The sequence below is a fragment of the Delphinapterus leucas genome, chromosome 4 (genome assembly GCF_059928025.1).
Source record: "Delphinapterus leucas isolate spDelLeu-1000000601 "Yukka" chromosome 4, BTC_Dleu_Yukka2, whole genome shotgun sequence".
In the NCBI taxonomy this organism is placed as follows: domain Eukaryota; kingdom Metazoa; phylum Chordata; class Mammalia; order Artiodactyla; family Monodontidae; genus Delphinapterus; species Delphinapterus leucas.
Window position 1 is genome coordinate 136,465,993 of NC_143132.1, and position 22,684 is coordinate 136,488,676.

General features: G+C 38.6%; 1 protein-coding gene across 6 annotated transcripts in view; it reads right to left on the minus strand.

Annotated features, from left to right (window-relative positions):
- Window positions 1–248: 248 nt before the first annotated feature.
- Window positions 249–22,684, minus strand: part of DNAJC13 (DnaJ heat shock protein family (Hsp40) member C13) — a 122,980-nt gene continuing 100,544 nt past the window's right edge. For 4 of the 6 annotated variants that reach the window (XM_089911138.1, XM_089911140.1, XM_022582504.3 and 1 more), the window contains 11 exons: window positions 21,868–21,967; window positions 19,618–19,692; window positions 19,266–19,378; window positions 14,232–14,401; window positions 14,030–14,072; window positions 13,479–13,652; window positions 11,740–11,919; window positions 11,164–11,304; window positions 9,382–9,525; window positions 6,778–6,877; window positions 249–1,109 (listed from right to left, as the gene is read on the minus strand). In XM_089911138.1, coding sequence (XP_089767264.1) covers window positions 1,003–1,109; window positions 6,778–6,877; window positions 9,382–9,525; window positions 11,164–11,304; window positions 11,740–11,919; window positions 13,479–13,652; window positions 14,030–14,072; window positions 14,232–14,401; window positions 19,266–19,378; window positions 19,618–19,692; window positions 21,868–21,967 — 1,347 coding nt within the window. In that variant the 3' untranslated portion in view covers window positions 249–1,002. Of the gene's footprint in view, window positions 1,110–6,777; window positions 6,878–9,381; window positions 9,526–11,163; window positions 11,305–11,739; window positions 11,920–13,478; window positions 13,653–14,029; window positions 14,073–14,231; window positions 14,402–17,999; window positions 18,061–19,265; window positions 19,379–19,617; window positions 19,693–21,867; window positions 21,968–22,684 lie in introns of those variants that run through there. The other 2 variants (XM_089911141.1, XM_089911142.1) reach the window with 2 other exon arrangements.

A 22,684-nucleotide genomic window follows, 5' to 3' on the forward strand; every position in this document is an offset into this window, starting at 1 on the left:
TTATTAACAGCCTGACCCATTCCTGAATATTGTATGGAAAATAAATGAGATGCTGTCTGTGTCTTGAAATTTAGATGTGGTTGAAATACTAATGAAGGGATTTAGGAATGAACATATATTTCAATGTAGCTGTATGAGATACTAGAAATGTGAGACAAAGTCTGTTTACTGCTACTACTACTAAATCTGTCTTAGAAATAAAGATATACAAGGTCTTCAAAGGGAAAAATGAAACGAGAACAAATATATCTCATTAACAAAGCAGTCAATTCCCTTTATTTTTAAAATTTTATGTACACGTAAGAATGATCTGTATAATGTACATTCAATATAGAAAGCTTTATATATTTGATAATGTATAGAACATTTCACAATTACGCTAATCTCTTACATAACATCTTGACATCCATTTTTAAATTTTTTTGCACAACTCCTTTTTCATTCAGTTTGGTAAAGCCAGTTATACATACTGACGTATGCTGTGAGCTCTCAGAAGGTTAATAATTGAGGAGAGGATACCAGCGAACAGGTGCAAGGACAAAACCTAATAGTGTTCGACGGTAGGAGAACAGCCACACAGACTCGATGCAGGAGAGGGAAATGCCCTTCTTAGGGGTGACTTAGATTTCCCAATTTCTGTAGACTACAGTTCAACCCCACAGTCACACTAGTTCAAAAAAACATTATAAAAACTAGGAAGAAAGTTTTGTCTTTTTGATTCACAGTCTTGTAAACAGATATAAAGGAACAAAATGTGCTTACATACATCAAGAAAAAAAATTCTTGTGTACCTGCTTAGGTTGATCCACAGAGTGCTTTCTTATAACGTGATACAATTAGAATCACTGACTTTTTTCCTAAATAAAAATATACTTATAGAAAAAGGAATAACACTGTCATGAAACCAGGAGGAAGGCAGTTAAGAGTTTTCTTCAACGTATCAGCTGGAGGAATGTGGACGGGGCACTGGCCTTTCAGCGTTTATTGTCTCTCAAGAAAGTTTCAAGTCTGATAGCCAAGGTCGCCTGCCTCATGGTCTACGGGAGGCGGCAGGTTAGACATGACTGATGACGATGTCCCTGCAGTAAGGTAGCCAGCAACTCCAGGTCCTGCAAGAGAGAAAGGAAAATACACACCTTCTAAAGAGCAGAGTCATGTGAGAACACTGACCTTTATAAAAATGTCAGAACCAGGTCAAGCACCCCATCACAAGGAACTGATACAATCTATTAGGATTACCTAAGCATACAACGAAACCTTTAAAACAGCTACACAGCACCATTTTCATGGTTTGCCTTTACTATATGACAAAGTTAAAAATCATTTCAAAATTTATGCTGGACAGTAACACGGGTGTGGAAATATGGAAAAAAATTTCCCTTCTCACATCTGGGAAGTTCGATCTTTCAAAAAATCCTGGACGCTGAAGGATATAGCTAACGTCAAATGAGAAAAAATAGGAACAGAGGAAAGAAACTCTGTACTTGGGTCAGTCCATTCGAAAGTCATACATGATGAATTCCCAACAAAAAACACTTCTATCCACATTCGAGATAACCTATTTTCATTTGGTGCAAAGAAATGCTACTATAACAAGTAACACCAAATGAACAAGGGTTGCTACACCAAGGTCTCTGAGAAAGAAAACGCAAGCTCTGGACATCGCTCATAGGTAAAAATAAGAGTGCTATGGAAAAGGTATCAATATTTTAGTTTTATATGTCTTGATTCTAACAATCTCTAGTGCACAAAAATGCCACTATCTATGCCAGCATTTATGAAGATGTGGCCTATGAGCATATAATGGCTTTAGCCCTCTAGTTTATCATGAACTGCAGAGACATTTAATTACACCTCAGAAGCACTGCACAACTGTACAGAGTACTTGCAAGAGACACCGTACTGTAGCATAATACTGCATATTGAACAATACTTTTAGCTGAGATCATAGGAAACAAGGCAAACAGCTAAGGAACATTGAAGGGTTAGGACTAGAAAAGCAGTGGAAGCGGCATGCATTTAGCAAAATGGTTCTCTACCTGCTTCAGAGAGCTACACAGAAGTTAGCAAGCTGCCTGGCAGAGCGGATCTAAAGCCCGCTCTTGAGGTGAAGGGGACTGCTGCCAGTTAGAAGGGAAGGAGAGACACCTGAGGGGAAAAAAGAAACATAAGCAGCAAGGGAAGTCATAAGGAAGTGCAAACAGCAGAGCAGTTTGATGAAGGCTAAGGTATAACAGGGACTGAAGCAGGACAAAAGGGGGACAATTCAGATTCATCTTGTTTTTAACCTCATGAGCATTTGTACTGAGGACGTGAAGAAAGCAGACACTGTGTATGCAGCACGTGGTTACACAGTGGCCAGAGACAACTCAGCTCACGTGAGGTGCCGCTTGCCACCTGGAGTGCCCGGGAACTTAGAAAACCTAGAAAAAGGATTTTCCCTTTTCTAAGGCAAGGTGGGCCTGCATCTATCAACCCCTGCTTTCCACCAATCAGGACACCAGGCCTTCCACAGACTGCTCAGGAAAGAGACCATACCCCTCTGACAGCGGTTCAGAGCAATAGCACCACACGGTTACATCACTTCCCACCAACCTGCCACTCTGAACTTCAGGCAGCAGCAAGATTGCTAGGGCACACGCCAAGGATGCAACCCTTAAGAATAAACCCCTAAACACTCCAGATTGGTACAGTTCCTGAGCACTTCTGATGTGGGCTCAACTTAGTTCACATCAAATGAATAGATTATGAGACCAAATCATGAATGCTATATATAGAGAAAGGACTAAGGATGTGGTTCTCAGACTACACGCTGAGGCACCCAGGGGCAAATTCACATGGGCTATTTTAAATTTGAGAGACAAGTGACATCTGTTGGATACCATACAAACAACTACTTGCAAGTTGTTTGGATATAACTACTTAATAAACTTAATTATTAAGCATTTCTTTTGGCTTAGGGGTAGATCAAGAAAAAAAAATGACTAAGATAGGGCTTCCCTGGTGGCGCAGTGGTTGAGAGTCCGCCTGCTGATGCAGGGGACACGGGTTCGTGCCTGGGTCCGGGAAGATCCCACATGCCGCGGAGTGGCTGGGCCCGTGAGCCATGGCCGCTGAGCCTGCGTGTCCAGAGCCTGTGCTCCGCAATGAGAGAGGCCACAACAGTGAAAGGCCCGTGTAGCGCCAAAAAAAAAAAAAAAAAAAAAGACTAAGATAGTAAGGCACTGTGAACTGAGAAAGTTTAGGAACCTCTGGGCTAAAATCTAAATTGTGAATGATGGGCCTAGAAGGATTATTCAGAAGAGACCAAATTCTAGCCCCACCATTTGCCTCTTTAGGAAAGACAAGTCAATTCCTGGTATTTCTCTAAATGAAGTCTGAGATACTCTCTCCCTCACACTCCTGGCCTCTTCCAGACATGTCTGGTTTCTAGGGGCTGGAAGCTACAGTCTGCTAGGATACGACACTGTGTTCTCCAGAGAAACATGGCAGGAAAGAGTAGGGGCTGCCAGAAACGGGGCACATGGCACACTGTGTAAGGCAGCTGGACTCTTTAAGAGGGATGTGAAAACCAAGAATCCCACAGAACGGAATTGGCTGCCATGATGGAGTAGTGGAAGGAGCACGGCCTTTGGTGAAAATGAACATGGGATTCTCAGTGGGGGGAAAAAAAAAGAAGCCCTGTCTTAGCAGCAATGTCCTACAATAAACCGACACTGACCTTAGGGAATCTTTCTTAACATGGCTCCCACTGTGTAGTCTTGGACATGTGTAAAAAGAAAACCAAAAGGTAATAAAAACCAACTCTGCAAAGAACTAATGGACCAGTTTGATGAGAGGCCCAAGAAATGCACCCTTGCTCCCTTTGATGACCTTAGGAAAACAAGATAACTATTTCACATGCCTCTAATTAAATAGAAGTAAATAAGTATATAGTACAAAGTTCTTCATCTCCAATTCTAGCTCCTAAAAGCATCTTTGCCTTGGCCCACTACTCTTTCTTTCCCTGTTGCTCCTTCTTTCTCTATTGATTTTCTAGGTGAGGAAATCTGAGGATTTTCACTGCTGAAATTATTTTTATAGGGCTTTGAGCTTGTTAGCACCAAGCTCTTCTAAAACAAAATAAATGGCTAAGTAACCCAAGGCCCTACACAATGAGCAGTTACAGCTTAACTGCACCATGGGTAAAGTCCCATTGAGGCACTTTTAGATGAACATTTATCATAAAACAAAACAATATGCCAGGCTAGAGGGTCAGTCTCATCCCAATTTATCAACATTGAGTAATCCTGCCCAGGACATTTGAATTTTTACCCCAAATCCTGAACATGTGACTGAGTGACATTTGCTCAGCAGCCAAGAAGAAGAAAATTATAAATGTGATTAGTCATTCCCATCTTATTTTGAAATAGTAATTAGCGTTCTCTCATCTCTCCCCATCTCCTAAACAAAATCGACTTATTGGAAGAAAAGGCTGGTGACGACTTATGTTCTCACAGCACCTTATTTCATTTGCAAATTGATTAGACAGAGGCTGGTACAAACTGAATCTTCTCAAGACTGAAGGCAGGGTGGGGTAAATTTAAAATTCCAATTCAACACAACACTGTATACATTCCATGGAGTTCCACATAACGGGATTTTATCATTATTAGAAGTACTAGCCTCTTTTATCAAACAATGACACACAATTCAATGGAAAAGCTCAAACACAAAATAGAAAACATTTGGCAACCCAAGCGATAAATATACATCGGTTCAACCGGTAGTACTTTCACAACAAAAGAACATCCCAGACTGATGATGTGCTAAGAACTGGACAATTTGGGGGCCAACACAGCTCAGAGCTAGTCCAGATTGTCCCACATCAACTGATGTGCCCTTGGGCTTCAACAATGACCTTCAGAATGGCCACAGTAAAACTCCAGGCCCTTTCCAGGCTGGGATTTATACCACCTACCCCTCGATGGCTTTATATGGAACTTGCTGCCCCCTGAGCCAGACCAAGGATGTGAAGAAATTTATAAACCCCAGCCTTTTTATTTCCCTAACCTTCTGCAGCCCATCAAAGCTGCTTCTCATAACTCATTCAGAAGCCACCCCAGGGATCCAAGTAAAAGGAAAGGCACAGACAGAAACCTTTTGGCTCCCTGAACTTTTCCTATAGTTATCAGGGAATCTGGGTGGGGGTGAGGACCAAGTGATTTCTAAAGGAACTGTAGGTCTCTGAAGATAAATTCTTCTCTCTTCTGTATTCCAACGACAGACCTTTTGACCCATAGCTGTTAGTACGTCAAGGATCACCTGCAGTCTTTTATTCCATCCAGTCAAGTCAGTGAATGCAATGAATGTGAAGTACACTCAAGAACAAAAAGAATTAGAAGAGGGCTTCCTGTCCCTGCTTGTAATCTACATCTTCCTATTCTTCAAGGTAAAATTTTAAATAAGTTTACTCTCAGCCAGAAAAAATACAGCAGATTTTCCAATCATACCATTCTTACATACAAAGTAATAAATATAATACCATGAAAAAGTGGTATTGTGTAAACTTTTTGGGAAAAGAGTCTAAAGAGGTAAAGTTTTTAGTGTGTCTATAAGAACATACTCCTACTTAGAAGCTACAGCTTTACCCCGAATTTGAAACAGATATGGAAGAGACTAAGACTATATTCTAGGTATTTCTCTCCATAGAAATCATAGGGCAGGGGATGGGAAAGGTAGAAGGGAAACCCATGGCACTCTACTCTTAATGTACACACATGTACCACATGTTCATAAACTCTAGAAGTCTGATTATAAATTTTAGTGGATTAATATTAAAGAGGTCACAGTGGAGGAAAAAACAGTAATGTCACAACCACGTCTAAAATTAAAACCATGTAAAACTTTCTCCAAAGTCCTCACTTCTGAATATTTAAGATTTGGTCTTCAGGATTTATAAATTTCTATACTAGCGATCAAGATTATTAAAACAGTTACACTGGTGTGAGAAACGCTGGGTAATTAATTTTTTCTCTCAATTTACCTACATCATCTCTGGTTAGAGGAGGACGCAGGGCTGACATTTTTTAAAATATTATAATTTCAGGCAGACTGCAAGAACCACTTAATATTCCTAAGGTTAATTTCAAACTAAAAACTTTTATACCAAAGACTATATTTCATTTTCAGACTTACTAAAATAAGTCTGTCAAATGGACAAATGTCCCAAGCTTCTGAAGTGTTTTATCTTCTGATCCCTAGGCAGTAAAACATCCTTTCCTTTATGATACCCACATATTTCCTCCCACGAAAAGATAAACCCTAAATATTTAGTAAAACTTCAGATTAATCACTGGTAACTTCGAAGAAAAAATATTTCACATGTGAGTATGCATATTTGGAATTTCAACCTAGTATTCTGACAGAATGGAACGATGCTATCATGTTTCTGATACTGATATTTCTGAGTAGGTATTTCTCTACTCTTTCGTTACATGTTCAAGATAAACATTTTAATACAGCCATACTCCAAATACAACATATGACACCATGGATTTACTGGATCAAAACTAAGCAGAGTCCGCGTTGCAGTCAGCACACATTCAACACCACAGCAGTTCGCGTGCTGTCTGGGCTAGAACCAGAGGTCCACTGCATGCCCACAGCATCTCCAAGACAGGTAGCTAGGAACCTAGGAAAACCCTCTAAATGCCATTTTTAGTCTAGACAGGGCAAAAGAAAGGTCCAAGTGGCTTCTGCCATGTGTCTTAGGGAAGAGAATTGGGTGTGGTTTACCTGTGAGGTATCCTGCTGTTTGTGACTCAGAAATAAACAAGTCATGTTTCTGATCTTTGAAGGCACTCCAGACTGAAGAACGAGACAGGATTTCATTCACCTAGGGAAGTAAAACAAACTCTTTGAACTTAAGTGCTTAAGAACTTAAGTGCACAAACTAAGTGCTAGATGTTGGTAGATGAAATTAAAGAGAAAAAACAAACTTCCAAGACAAAAGGAAGAGGCCAGCTGAAGAAAGAACCAAAGATGAACCAAGACCTCACATTCATCAGACACTCTACACCAGGCACATCTCACTAAGCCAGACGCAAAGAAGTCCCTAAATCAGTCTTCCCTCTAAACTTGGACTCTACTATTTGAACTTACTGACTTGTATGTAATTTTGGCATGAAGCTGTTCTTGTGATAGTAACAACTGGCTGACAGTGTGGTGTGGGTTCATGAAGTATTCCTGAGGAAGGGGTTTGGGGAGGAGCTACTGCAAAACTCAAGCTACAACTTTTTTTTTTTTTTTTTTAACATCTATTTATTTATTTGGCTGCACCGGGTCTTAGTTGCGACACATGGGATCTTCATTGTGGCATTAAGGCTCTTAGTTGCGGCATTCGGGTTCTCTGACCAGGGATCAAATCTGGGCCCCCTGCATTGGGAGTGCGGAGTCTTAACTGCTGGACCTCCAGGGAAGTCCCTCAAACTACAATTTAAAGCACTTTTTCAAACTATGGATGTGACCTGTTAGAAGTTTAAGAAATCTATTAAGACAGTTGTGATCAACATGCTTGAGAAAATAAAATAGATTAATATAGAAAGCATCAGAGTATCACATGTAAAGTGGGCAAAACTGTTCTGTGATATATATACACATATGAGTATAAATAACGTGTGTAAATGTGTACTGGACTAAGATGGAAGACATGTTTCTTTCTGTGACATAGATAAAAAAAAAGTTTAGGAAATTCCAATGTAGAGGATATCTCTCGCATATCAAAGTTCAGATCAAATATTTATTGAGCACCTCATATGTAGGTTGCACAGTGGACACAAAGATGAGAAAGACTTTCTCTGTCCCTGAAGTGCCTACAGTTTAGTAGGGGAGACAGACAATGCCAGATAACTTAGTGGTAAGCATTAAAGTAGAGATATACACGGGGACTGTGTGAGTCCAAAAGACTCTTTGTCCCAACCTTGGGGAGATGCAATGGTGGAAGTGATTAGTTGTGAAGGTGCTAAAGTTCCTATTTTGGAAACTATCATAATTCTTTCCTTCCCTTGGGAGTGGAAGGTGGGTGTCAAGGTTGCTCTGCTAATGTTCATCAACAGGAATCTGGAGGGGAGGACAATTGCCGGTGCGTGGTACACAGGAGTGCCTTTGCTTGGCATTCAGAACACCCACAGGTAACTTTATTCAACATATAGTTAATGACTGCGGCAGCACATGCTGTCTCTCTTCTTTATTATCACCTTAAACAGTTCAAATGATAATACTGCTAGGAGGGACAACAGCATAAAAAATGTTTCTTTATTTGGAACACACAAACACAGTGGATTCACTAAAGGAGAGCTTTAAGTCAATTTAAACCTACCGAAGAATATTAGTAGGTAGAAATAGTCCAAACATCTATGAACGGATGAATGGGTAAACAAATCGTGGCATATACACACAATGGAACATTATTCAGCCTTAAAAAGGAATGAAGTGTTGAAACACACTATAACGCAGATTAACCTTGAAAACATGGTAAGTGACAGAAGCCAGACACAAAAGGTCACATATTGTATGATTCCACTTATGTGAAATGTCCAGAATTGGTGAATTCCTAGAAAACAGAGTGGTGACTGCCAGAAGCTGAGGGGAAGAAGAAATGGGAAATAACTGCTTAATTGGTACAGAGTTTTGGGGACTAGATAAAGTGGTGGTTATACAACATTGTTAATGCACTAAATACCAGTAAATTGTTCAATTTAAAATGGTTAATTTTGTTATGTAAATTTCACCTCACCTTAAAAAAAGAGAGCGTTACTAGATAGGGCTATATAATAATACTGAATAAGGAACTCCTCAGAAGCAACATTAAGAATAAAACCAATGAGGAAAATTAAATTACTGAACTGGTTTGAACTCAGCATATGCATGCGGCTGAAACACATTAATAGAATCTAAGTTACAACAAAAAGGAAGCCAACACTTTGTAAGTGCTAATAACGGAAGGAGATGAAACTAAAATGATGTTCTGTATCTTTTAAAATGGTATTATGGGATGGTTAATGAATGCGGTTATCACTACTCCACAGTAACTCCTAGAACTGAAAGTTAATCTTAACCGGCAACTAAATGCTCAGTATTCTTCTATGCTGAAGAATGTGCAACATGTTACCACTATCCAGAGAAAGAATCCTCCCAGTGACTATTTGAGTATATAGTTTGTGTTTTATGAGGCAGCTATGCTAGTCCATCCCTGGTCTTGGGATCTGCTCCAGTTACGGTCAAGAACCACACCTGTAGGTGGAACCTGAGCTGAGGTGCATAGATCACCAATGGCCAAGACACCTGGCTTTGAAAATGCCTTGTAATCGGCAGATCAAAGTTACCTCTGTGTAGACTCACCTGTTCTCCATGCTGCAGGCTTCGAGTCATTGCCTTGAGAGCTTTAACAATCTGAGCCTTTGTGGCTGCTGGGCTGTCCAGATTTTCAAGGCCAATGCCTTCAAGTAATTTTAAGAGGTATGGGACCAAATCTGCTTTCAGGGCCTAGAAGAGAATATTAAGTATACATATGTGTGTACATGTGTGTATATATGTGTCTGTGTGTCTATATATAGAGAGAGAGACACAAACACAAATATATATGCTTTAAAAAATGTAAGCCATCCACTGAGGAAATAATTTCACCCCCAGAACCATATCTGGAAGAGGACACTCTGCTTTATTTTATTTTAATGCCAGATGCAGAATTTTGGGGGTGAGGGTATCTAATAATAATGACATTTTTACTTAATGAGATCTTATTCTGTTCCATCAACTATTTTAAATGCTATATGCTGATTATTTTACTTAATCCTCCCAACACCTAATGATGTAGGCATAACTATAATATTGCCGATGGAAAAATCAACGCATGGAGGGTAAAACATGTTGACAGTCACAGAGCTAGACAGTAACGGAATCTGTGTCTGGACCGATAAAGTACAGAACCTGAGCTTCAGCGAGTATACTGGTCTGCTTCCTCTAAGGACATGTACTGATGGGCAACAATATTGGCAGTATATTAGTTTTTTTTCACATTTTCTTAAAACATCAACCTTTGCATTCACCATACATTTTCTATCAGCCTAATAAAAGCTAAATAATACTCTGCTACCACACAATTTTCACTGCCCACTCTGAGATTCAAAGGAAAGAGGTGGAAGTAACTAAGTCAGTCTACCTCTTTTTTACAGATATTATTCTTGGAACAACCCTGTGAGAAGTCATAACTTTATTTTACAGATGAGTAATCTGAGTACTGTAAGGGTAAATATCATGCCTGAGGTCACAGAGCCATCAAGTGGTAGAACTAACTCATGTTCTTTCCAATACAACAACCCTCCTAGCCAATTATAAGTTTGAACCTCAGAGCATCCAATTATCTCCTTGAAATGTACTCAGTACTTCTAACCTGACTGAACAAGGAACAGGGATGGAAGTGGGGGTGGACGGGGAGAGAAGATGTGAGAGGAAAAGGGGCTGGGAAATAGGAGGGCCAGGTAATAAGGATGCAAGGGCCTTGTATTCAGGCTAAGGATGTCAAATGTCACTTTGTCATCTGGCAGGTAATGGGAAACCACTGAAGGATTTTTAAGTGAAGAATAAGTTACACTTTTAAGAGTTGTATTTTAGAAAGATCACTTTCTCAATGCCTTCTAAATTTATTATATGTTTTTTTGTTCCCTTGATGTCTACAACATTGGTACCCACTAAGTCTTCTTTTCATTAGATGGGTAGTCTCTTTGAAAAGGACTATAAAAACGTTGGCATGTTTTCTGAACATGACTTAAAAGAAACAAAGGAATGAATAAACAGAATGAATCTTTCCAAAAAGGATAAAATAAATTTTACAAAGCAAGTTAAGGATAAATGCTTAGTAAATAACCAAAATTTAAAATTCAGACATCACAAAAGTACTTTGATATTGGTAGGATTTTGGGTAGCTGGCCCACCTTTTCTTTGTGTATATATACATGTGCCTGTGTGTGTGTGTGTGTGTATAAAATATAAAATTACACATGCACAAATTCACAAGTTACCTCTCTGCCAAGTCAGGGAAACCAAAATCAGTGCTAAGTAAGTGAAAATCTATTTGTTTGGTATGTTGCCTTCCCTAAAATAGAAATCTAGAAAGTCACTTACTTGTGCTACTAATTCACTCTGCTCCTTCTGAAACATTCGGTTAATTGCTTCACAGGCTAGACCAACAGTATCTGGTCTCTTTTTCATTCCATTTATCAGTGGGCCAATCGTCTCCAAAGATGCCATGGCTCGAACACACAGCTAAGTGCCCAAAAAGAGAAGGTTACTTGTAGACTAGCAATATTTTATGTAACAAGGTAAATACCACAATAATATATGAAAAACCTACATTCAGTTCAAGTTTTTTTTTTTCTTTTGGGCCGCGCCATGCCAAAAATCCCTTAGTTCCCCGACCAGGGATTGAACCCATGTTCCCTGCAGTGGAAGCGCCAAGTCTTAACCACTGGACCACCAGGGAAGTCCCTTCAGCTCAAGTTTAATAATGAACTAAGTCAAATTCAGTCTCCTATTAATCAGATCATTTAAACCAGTTTAAGAATTGTTACAAGACCATGAGGCTCGTATGGATTAAGGCACATGGTAGGAAGGGGATTTATACTTCAATGTACATTAGTCAGGAAGAGGGAGCACAGATAAATTCTAGAGCTATAAGCTACTAAATGGATTCATCAATACCTCGTTTTCAGACAGGGCATGAATAACTCGAATGGCACTCTTAGGAATGGCATTGTTCCTATGATTCATCGCCTGGATAACTTTGGGAAGATGGCCCAATGGTGGGACCTGATCAGCCAGCTGAGGCTGTGCATTGAAGAGGCATACTGTTGCCATTGTCAAAGTTTCCAGAGTTTCTCCCTGGAGAGGGTATAAAACAAACAAACAAGCAAACTGTAAAATACTGATGAAGTCCTAAACATCCTTGGTAATTATTTGGTGTTACTAAGGGCCCACAAGTTCTAAGTGCTGATACTTAAAAGTGATCCCTAAATCCTAAAAGAACAACAAACTTCCCCATCTTGACAAAGGCATGAATTTAAAAGACTTTAAGAATGTGATACATTAATCTAAGCAGCCTTTCTCTGGGCATTTCTATTCCACATCTCATTTCTACTGCAGATAAAAGAGATGTCTATTAAGAAATCATCTCTCAAAAGATATTACTAGAAATTTTCAGATAATGTTATAGAAATGCCAATATCAAAGAACATCAGTAATTCAGGAGAATGAAGAACTAGCGAAAATGTTTTCCCCAGTTCTATTAAAAATCCTACTAATTAACATGTCTGGCTGCCATAATGCACTTTCTATTGTGGAAAATGGATTGCAAAGACCTGTAGCTTATACCATTATATGCAAACATATATATCCATAACATAACATGTCTTAAATAAACATGGAAGCTGGGATGCACCGAAAAAGAAAGCAATATAGAAGGAAAATGTTATACGTTTTTCTGTTTCCAAGTTTCTCCTTTCTGAGGATTTCATTTTTTAAGCAAACTATATATGTAGTAAAAATCCTAGTAAAGAGAAAATGTGACTATAGAAAGACATATGTAAATATCTAACGTAATGTTAAGTTTTTTTTTAAGTCTTGCAAAGCTAATGATAGTAACTAATGATTTCTAAGTACTTGACATTATACTAAGTACTCCACATTTATCAAAACTCATGAAAACTTCAGCCTTTGGGGCAGATGCTGTTACCTTTCTATGAGGTAACTGAGGCAGAATCAGGAGGCATTACTCCAGGTCACAGAGCTAGTCACTGGTGGGGCTGGTACTGGGGTCCAGGACCATCTAACAACACAGATCGGGCTCTTAATCACCTCTATAGCCAGCTTGTTTAATTAATTATGTACCTCAATTATTTTCAATATACGAGTTCAAATAACAAAACCTTATATTACATCAGGGCGTATGACTTGCCAAGCCAAGACCAAGTCTACTTTCCTACTCACTCCTGCTTTCCTGCTAGCCTTTGGCTTTGAGCATAGGTACAGGGTTCACCCATGTAGTTAAGACTCGCCTGTCAATTTTTTTAAGTAGGGTCATTCCTGCCATCTATGGCAAGCTAAGTGAAGAACATGCCCTAGCAGGACACACTTCCATTTAGGTTTCTACACTGCACATTTAGGTTTCTCCTTAAAACCATACAATCACTGGAAATGGGACGGCAGAAACCTTTCAGAGCTACTATAATTGTTAGAAATAGCATCCTCTCAATATACATAACTCCAACTTTTACCAAGAAGTTTCACTTTTGACAAGGCATATGTGAATTTAAGGGTGGCTGCTACATTGAAAGAGGTAGCCAATTCTTAATGTATGGTCAATGAGGATGGTGTTTTAACAGAAACACTATCAACATGTTTAGCAAACTATACGAAATGTCTGGCTGACAGCTAAAGCTTACATGAGGATTGTTCTTCTCCAGGAGCTCAGTTAACTTTTCTAGCAGTGCAATAAGAAATTCTCTAGGCTTTCTTAGAACCCAAGCTGGCTGTGCAATAAAGATTCTCAAGAAAACTCCTCCAACAGCAAGTTCACCTTCTGCTTCTGCAAACACCACAGCAAAATCCTCAGGCAACTTTAAATAGAGAGAGAATAGTCAAGTCACTTACTCATCATTAGTTGTACATTAAGCAAGAAATAAAAACCCTATTAAAGAAATCGTTATGAAATTAACTAGTCCTTAAATAGTCATTAATATAATCAAATCAAAATTATTGTTTTATTTTCTCTTAACAAAATTCAGAAAAAGTCCTTTGATTAAATTACTTACTCTGAAAGTGAGTATTCCTACTTTTATGTTTAAAACCTTATTTTCAAGGGGAAGACCTAAGTTTCTTAATGACAAAGTATCTAAAAGGTTGGCTTTAAACTCACTCATCAGGAATTTAAAAAAACAACAAAAATTTACAGTAAAATGTAGAATTCCTTCCTCTGAATAAAAGTATACTTTACCTTCCAGTTTACATCAGGGTTGTCTTGCTGATTTTTAAAGTGCCTTGGGAAAAAAAAAGGGGAAAGGACATCAAACTTCAGTCACGAGACACACTTTCATGCATGCAGAGTAAGCCTTAGAGAGGTGACAGACGTGAGGCATGCCTGCCTGCCCGGTGACCCCACCTGAAGGCCCTAAGTTACTGCGTGTCTCTTGACTTACTCGAGCACCATTTCTCTAACTGTCATGGACACTTTATCTCTGGAGCTGTCATTCCAAATTAACTCAGGATTTTCATGAGTTCCTTCAAAAATATGGACGGCAGCTTCAGGGTTGTCTCTCATGGCATCCATAAAAACGCTCGGGAGAAATTTCATCAATGTAATTCGAACCTAGATGAGGTTTGAGAAAGAAAAAAGACCTATTGGAAACATCTCAATATTTGGTCTGCTTTACATTTCTCTAAGATAGAATGTTGCTGTAATTTGTGTTATGGCTGATATGGGCCACAACTATCATCCAAAAATTCTGGACTGAGAGAACAGATAAACCTTGGTTTATGCAAAGGTAACAAGACTCACTACGACCTGCTACTACTTACCTATCCAGGTTCATTTCCTCTCTCCTCCTCAAATTTAAGAAACATTAAGAAATTCAGCACCAGTGGTGTGTGAAGTTCCCAGAGCACACCACTCTGCCAGATCCTGCCCTGCACATGCTGTTCCCTCTTCCCAGAAGGCCCTTAGCTGCCCTGTCCCTCCACCCCTCCCACACCCCACACCCTCACAAATTTTTCTCATGCTACCTTTGTGTCGTACAAGTATTTTTTAGTGCATTTATTTTGCTATATTATGTTTTACATTATACTGTGCCTTTTTCCAGAAAGGATTTAAAAAACAGCTCAAAAAAATATATCCAACACACACATACACACAAACTGAAAATTAGTCTGAGGCATAAGGACAAAGGGAAAATGAAGGTTGGAAAGATAAGTTTTTCCCTCAGGTCCTCACATAGTTTTCCCTCCTTTGTGTCATTCAAGTCTGTTTCAAATCTCATCTTATAGAAAACTTCCCTGGCCAAGTCTGTCTTGCTGTCGCTGTATTTTCAGCCCCTGGCACAAACAGATACTTGAACGAATATCTCATTCAGTGTATACTCTGAGTATACTCATTCAGAGTCTTACTTGAATGAATGAGACTAATAGGAAGTCAGTACACAAAGGAAACATCAAAAGCTCTGTAAAATTGCAAGCAATATATTACAAATTTAGCCCTGAACTCCTAGCAGCCAATGAACTAAAGGAAACAGTGTCAGTTACATGATTGAGAGCATCCACAAAACAGGATGTGTGTCGCTTTTCTGGGTCAAATGGATCTAAGACATAAATACAAGAGTTAAAACTATAAAACTCTTGGGAAAAAATACAGGCATAGATCTTTGTAAACTTGGATTAGATAATGGCTTCTTATATATGACATTAAAAGCACAAGCTACAATAACAACAAGGATAGTATGGACTTCATCAAAATTAAAAAAAGACCCCATCAGTAAAGTGGAAAGACATCCACAAAAAGGGAGAAAATATTTGAAATCATATATCTGATAAGGCACTGGTATCCAAAATATATAAAGGACAATTACAACTCAATAATAAAAAGACAACCCAATTAAAAAATGAGCAAAGGATGTGAACAGACATTTCTCTAAAAGAGATGTACAAATGGCCACTTAAGCACATGAAAAGACATTCAACATCATTAGGCACCAGGAAAATGCAAACCAAAACCCTGAGATAACACTTCATACCCACTAGGATGACTATACTCAACAAAGATATATTTGGGTGGGCCAAAAAGTGCCTTCGGTTTTTTAAGTAAAAATAAAAGACACATTTTTCATTTTCACCAAGAACTTTATCGAACAACATATTCACCCTTTTATTCCACTACCTTCTGCCATTTTTCAGGCAACTTCATAATTCCATCTTCCCAAAACTTATCTTTTTGAGCAAATAACTGTTCCAGGTACCTTTTTCAGTCTTCCAGGGAAATGAAATTTTTTCCATTAAGAGAACTTTGTAAAGACTGAAATAAACGGAAATCCTAAGGTGCAATGTCTGGTGCATATGGCAGATAAATCAGAACTTCCCAGCCAAGCTGTAACAGTTTTTGCCGGGTCGTCAAAGACACATGTGGTCTTACGTTATCCTGATGGAAGATTATGTGTTTTCTGTTGACTAATTCTGGACGCTTTCCATAGAGTACTGCTTTCAGTTGGTCTAACTGGGAGCAGTACTTGTTGGAATTAATTGTTTGGTTTTCTGGAAGGAGCTCATAATAGAGAACTCCCCAATCCCACCATTTACACAACATCACCTTCTTTGGATGAAGACTGGCCTTTGGTGTGGTTGCTGGTGGTTCATTTCGCTTGCCCCACAATCTCTTCCATTCCACACTGTTCTACAGTATCCACTTTTTGTTGCCCGTCACAACTTGTTTTAAAAACGAAACGTTTTCATTACGTTTCAACAGAGAATTGCATGAGAAAATATGGTCAAGAGGGCTTTTTTTTTTTTTTCTTTCCTTGCAGTATGCGGGCTTCTCACTGCTGTGGCCTCTCCCGCTGTGGAGCACAGGCTCCGGATGCGCAAGCCCAGCGGCCATGGCCCACGGGCCCAGCCGCTCCGCAGCATGTGGGATCTTCCCGGACCGGGGCACGAGCCCACGTCCCCTGCATTGGCAGGCAGACTCTCAACCACTGCGCCACCAGGGAAGCCCCAAGAAGGCTTTTCTTGCTTAACTTAATGTGGAATCCAAGCATCAAAGCAATTCACATAACCAAGCTGGTGCAAATGATTTTCAGTGCTTGATTTGGATATTTTGAGTATGTCGGCTATCTCCTGCGTGGTAATAACATTGATTGTTCTCAATTATTGTTTCGATTTGATCGCTATCAACTTCAACTGGTCTACCTGACCATGGAGCATCGTTCAGCGAGAAATCTCCAGCACAAAACTTCTCAAACCATTTTTGACACGTTCCCGCAGTCACAGCACCTTCTCCATACACTGCAAAAATCTTTTTGTGCGTTTCAGTTGCATTTTTACCTTTCTTGAAATAATAAAGCATAATATGCCGAAAATGTTCAATATTAAAATGGCTACACAAAACTTAACCAATATTGATTAAGTCTTTTTTTAAATGCACGCTGATATGACAGCTGTCACATTCAATCTAACAAAATTGTTTTGAATGAAGTTAAAGACAGCTAAGTGCTACTAGAGCCATCTTATGGAAAAAATTGAACGAACCTTTTGGCCCACCCAGTATAACAAGTGTCAGAGAAGAGGTGGAGAAATCAGAATCCTCACACATCACTGGTGGGAATGTAAAATGGTGCAGCCACTGTGGAAAACAGTCTGATAATTCCTTGAAAAGTTTAAAATAGTGTTACCATATCATCCAGAAATTCTACTCTCAGAGAAATAAAATACATAGCCACACAAAAACTTGTATACATGTGTTCACAGTAGCCTCACTCAGAATAGCCAAAAAGCAATAATCCACATGTCCATTTTCAAATGGAAAAACAAAATGTGGTATATGTATACAATGGAATATTATTTGGCAATAAAAAGGAAGGAAGTACTGACACATGCTACAACATGGAGGAATCTTGAAAACATTATGCTAAGTGACAGAAGCCAGACACAGAAGACACATATGATTCCATTTACGTGAAATGCTCAGAATAGGCAAATCTATAGAGACAGAAAGTAGGTTAGTGGTTGCCAGGTGCTAAGGGGAAGGTGAATGGGAAGTGACTGCTAAAGGGAATGGGTTTTTTTCCTGGGTTGATGAAAATGTTTCTAAAATTGATTGTTGTTGCCCAAACCAATGAACTGTATACTTCATATGTGTGACTTGTATGGCATGTCAATTATATCTCAATAAAGCTGTTACCAAAAAGGAAAATAAGTTTACTGACCCCAGTTCTAGAATCTCTTGCTGCAAATCATTCAATTAAGGAGCTGACACTTGTATTTTTCCTATACAGAAAATTTAAGTGTAAATATATTCACCTTGGTAAAATTTGTCCCTCATGTATTTCAAAGGTCAAAAAATTACTGAAGCGCTCAAAAATCAATTCTAGTACATATTTATTTTAAATATCTAAAACATTATTTAAAACATGTAATATTAGACATTATAATTATGTGCTACCCAACTCTAGCTTTAAGAAAACTCAATATTAAATATCAATATTCATGGACTTCCCTGGCAGTCCAGTGGTTAAGATTCTGCCTTCCAATGCAGAGGGCACGGGTTAGATCCCTGGTCGGGGAACTAAGATCCCAAATGCCGTGCATGGTGTGGCCAAAAATTTTTTTTTAAAAATCAGTGTTCATGATTTTATGGACCCTTGCTATAGGTATCCAAATGCAATCGCCCTTATCCCATCAACCCTGTTGATGACAGACTATTAACCATATTCCCAAAGTAAAACTGTTCCAGGTCCTGTGACAGATTCTCGGGAGATCAGACAAGGAAAAAAAACAACTGAATCTAATGTGTTTTACTGAGGTAAAGTAAAACCTAACACTCTGGAAGTGGGGGCTCAGGAGCCTTCATTTCATATCTGGGCTGGCTTCAGTGAGCATTACTTCATGTGAAACTGATTTAATAACAGAAGAAGGGGACTTTGATTACACCTGTGTCTGAATACAATTCTATTTAGAAGTGCTGTTCTAACAGGTTCCTGCTCTGCAAATTGGACCATGGTTCCAGAGATCATCTTATTAGCTCCAGATTCTTAATGAGAGATCTCCCTGCAGAGAGGGGAAGCAAAGGTGCCTTACACTCACGTGCTATATGGCTTTAACTAATACAGGTGTGGGGTGTATCTCCTTCACAAGCTACCTCCACAGGCCAATCCTCGAAGTGTGAAAGTCTAACCTAACGTATCATCCGTCATAACTTAAATATACTTTTGTTCTTTCTTCAAGGGAGATGAACAGTTTTATCACCATAATTCAAATACTCTCTTAAGACTTCTCAATTCTAGTGCAGGCTTCGCCGACTATAATTTTTCTCTAACTAGTAATATATAGGAATAATTTCAGATATGTCGATCTTCCAACTTTCACATTAAGTTATTTCCTCACCATCTCAGACTTTGGTAACCCTCATGAAATCCGTTATCAAAGTTACAGAGCTTTAGTAATTTCTTTCTAAGAACCCATTTTGTGCTCACCTTTGGACCTATTAGTTTATCTGCTGTCATTTTAGCAAAAAGTTCAGCTGTCTGGGCTCGAACCTGTGGATGTGTTGAATTGCAGAACATGTCTAGTAAATAAATCAAAGCTCCTATGAAGGAAAGAAGGAATTAGTGTTTATACTCTAAATTAAAAAAAAATGACTTTTCTAATCATAGAATCATAGTAGAATTCATTTTCAACCTTGTTCCAACTCAATGCAGTTTGGTTTTTTTTTAAACTGTAAGCCTTCCAAAGCATTCTTCTAGTTTATCAGACTACACAAAGCAGCTCAAAATAAGCCTCACCATTACTGAGCATGACTGGATGAGAAAGCACTCCATACATTACCTTTTGCCATTGCTTCTTTGATTATTTTTGTACTTGATGTCAAAGCATAAAGAGTTTCCAGAACAAGCTGACGACCTGCAAAGTAAAAGACATTTCAAGGAATGTATCATCACATTAGCTTACATTTACTGGGCACCAGTGCCAGGCACTGAACTAGGTGTTCTACACAGGGTATTATACTTACATCTTCACAATAACCAGCAAGACAGGAATTGTGGCCTCCATGAGTGAGGAAGCTGAGACCCAGTTTGACCAACCCACGGATTCATAGCTAGTGAGAGATACAGCTCACTATACCACTGAGGTATATAGAAGTTTATAGAAGTCTGACTTCCAAAATCCACACTCATAACCACTATGCCATACTGTCTTGCTGCCTCACTGTTCACTGTGCAAACAAAATCTTCTCACCTCCTGACACCCTGAGAACACTCTATTCAGGGATCTACAATTTTTATGTGGTGCTAGTATCTTAGAGAAATGAGTAGGAAGTAGCAGTTGCAAGACACTGTTCCAATCTAAGACACAATAGCATCCTTCTGCACATAGTCTGTGCGCTTCTCACCCTTGTCATTGAAGTAGACTCAACTACTGGACTTTTCTAAAGTCAAAATGGCAACAACAGACAGGTGACCAAAGGAGTAAAGAGTTGGCAAAGAGGGTGAAGGCTGCCAAGTATTAGGCTGAGACTAAAACAACAAAGGATGGTAGCCAGACTGAGCTAAGTTAACAGGCAGGAGAAAAAACACTCAAAAGCAGATTTTTAAGAGAAGCAACAGTACTTCATTGAAAACCTACCACTGCTTCTAACCATAGTTTCAAAGGAAAACAAGTCTTTGGAGGGGTTAGAGGAAGTTAACATTTTATGTTTTTAATGTCCCTTAGCAAACAGTTAAAGATAATTTAGTCTAAAATATAAATGATAGCAGAGTAGGCTGAGATATCTTGATGTCAGCTATTTTACCGGTAAGATTAAAATAATGACTGGACTATATAAATCCGATATGAATATAAAATAACTTTCAAGTTATGACTTCTGTAACATTCTTCACTTCATCAATCAGTTTAATTTTGCATTGTTTGAAGCCTCGTAAAGCTGTTAAAAACTAAAAAAAAAGAAAAACCAACTAAGGTTGTAGGGATGATAAAAATAATCTGTGAATGACTTTTAAAAGTTGTCATTTTAAAGAGCTATTTCAAACGTCGTTTATTAAAGAAAACAAAAATATTCAATGGAAACTGAACTCCACTCAATTCACTGACCCTAACACGTGCAAGGCAATGGGGCATAAAACGAATGTGACAGGTTGCTGCTCTCAAGGAGGTGAACAGGTGTGAAGTCAAGATTAACATAACTTCCAAGGGGCTAGCAAAGCCAACTGAGCAATGTCTGCTGACAGTTAAGTGGCAAAGTTGGACTTAGTATCGCCAATTGCCTTTGAAAAGCAATCTCAAGGTTGATCCTAGCTAGCACTTATGCTAGAAGACTGTACAGTTTGTAAGGAGTCTATATTATTTCAGGCTGTATTCAAGAAATCAGGTTGGTGTATTTTAAAAAACTGATATCATTTGATGGTAACAGTCGCTATCAGCATCAAATCAGTAAAGGACAAATAATGCAGGATTGAACTTTAAGCTAACACAAGGTGATTTTTATCTTAAGCCTTTTTTCCTATCATCCAAGATCAACTGTGTGTGTGTGTTTTTTTTTTAATAAACCATGGAATATTAGTCAATTCTCAATTACTCATGTGTAGCTTATACTCACCAAATTGAAAATCCTAGATTATTTTCCTTTTGGATCTCTCTTACCTCTTTCAACTTTTGATATGAGAAATGCAAAATAATTAACTTATGTAAAAATATAATTAGAAAGACACATCTAATATAAAGAATACCACTTAGGGCTTCCCTGGTGGCGCAGTGGTTGAGAGTCCGCCTGCCGATGCAGGGGACACAGGTTCATGCCCCGGTCCGGGAGGATCCCACGTGCCGCAGAGTGGCTGGGCCCATGAGCCATGGCCGCTGAGCCTGCGTATCCGGAGCCTGTGCTCCGCAATGGGAGAGGCCACAACGGTGAGAGGCCCGCGTACCACAAAAAAAAAAAAAAAAAAAAAAGAATACCACTTAAAATATTCCAAAACAAAACACGGATAACACTGTGTCAGAGGTTTTGTATCATCTGTGTAACTGCTCCCCTCAATGGGTTGACTGTACTGTTGTTTCAAAAATTCCAGTGAATATACGTACTTGATGGCAAAGAATGTAGAAGAGCCAATAAATTGGACAAAACCATTGATTCAGCAATATTGTTGACACAGTCATGGTTAGACGTCACTATATTCACAACCTGAAAATTAATCAATAGGATGTTAAAAGTTCTGGAAATAATTTTGGACCTAAACAAATTAAGTCAAATTAGTCAGACCTAAATAAACTTAAAGGCTTTACCAAAGTGAGAAAAATGTTTGGAGGACAATATATTTAGTTTTTAGGCAAGGGTTTAATTTTAAAAGATTGGCCTGTTCTTTTGAGAATAAAAAATGTTAATGCTAATGCATATATTATATACATTAGCTTTCTATTAATTTAGAGGTAAGAATTAAATATAATCATCTAAACAAATATTTTAGCACCCATTCACAATCTTGAGGCTTATAAGAAGGCTTCAATTCTACACCAGTTCATGCTCTAGAACTAGTGCTTTCCAATTGTAGATTTGGGGTGGCAAGTGATTAGGAAGATAATCATCTTTACTACTGGGACTTTTTCTTTTAGAGGGAGAAAGTAAATGTCTTCAGTGCCCAGCACAACAGATTAGGTCTATCTTTCCATTATACAGAAATATGCATGTTTTTCTTTCAAAGAGGATGACCTTTTAAGTCTAACTTATTATATACATTGATCTAAAGATCAATGTCACTTAACTTGAACTATGTGGTCAGCATCTCAAAGCAAAATATCCTAGATTTAATAATGCTTATTTAAAGAGTTACAAGATACTTGAAGGAATTAAGTGGAGAAGCATACTTTTCAATTTAAAGAACATGCTTGTTAAGGTTTTTGA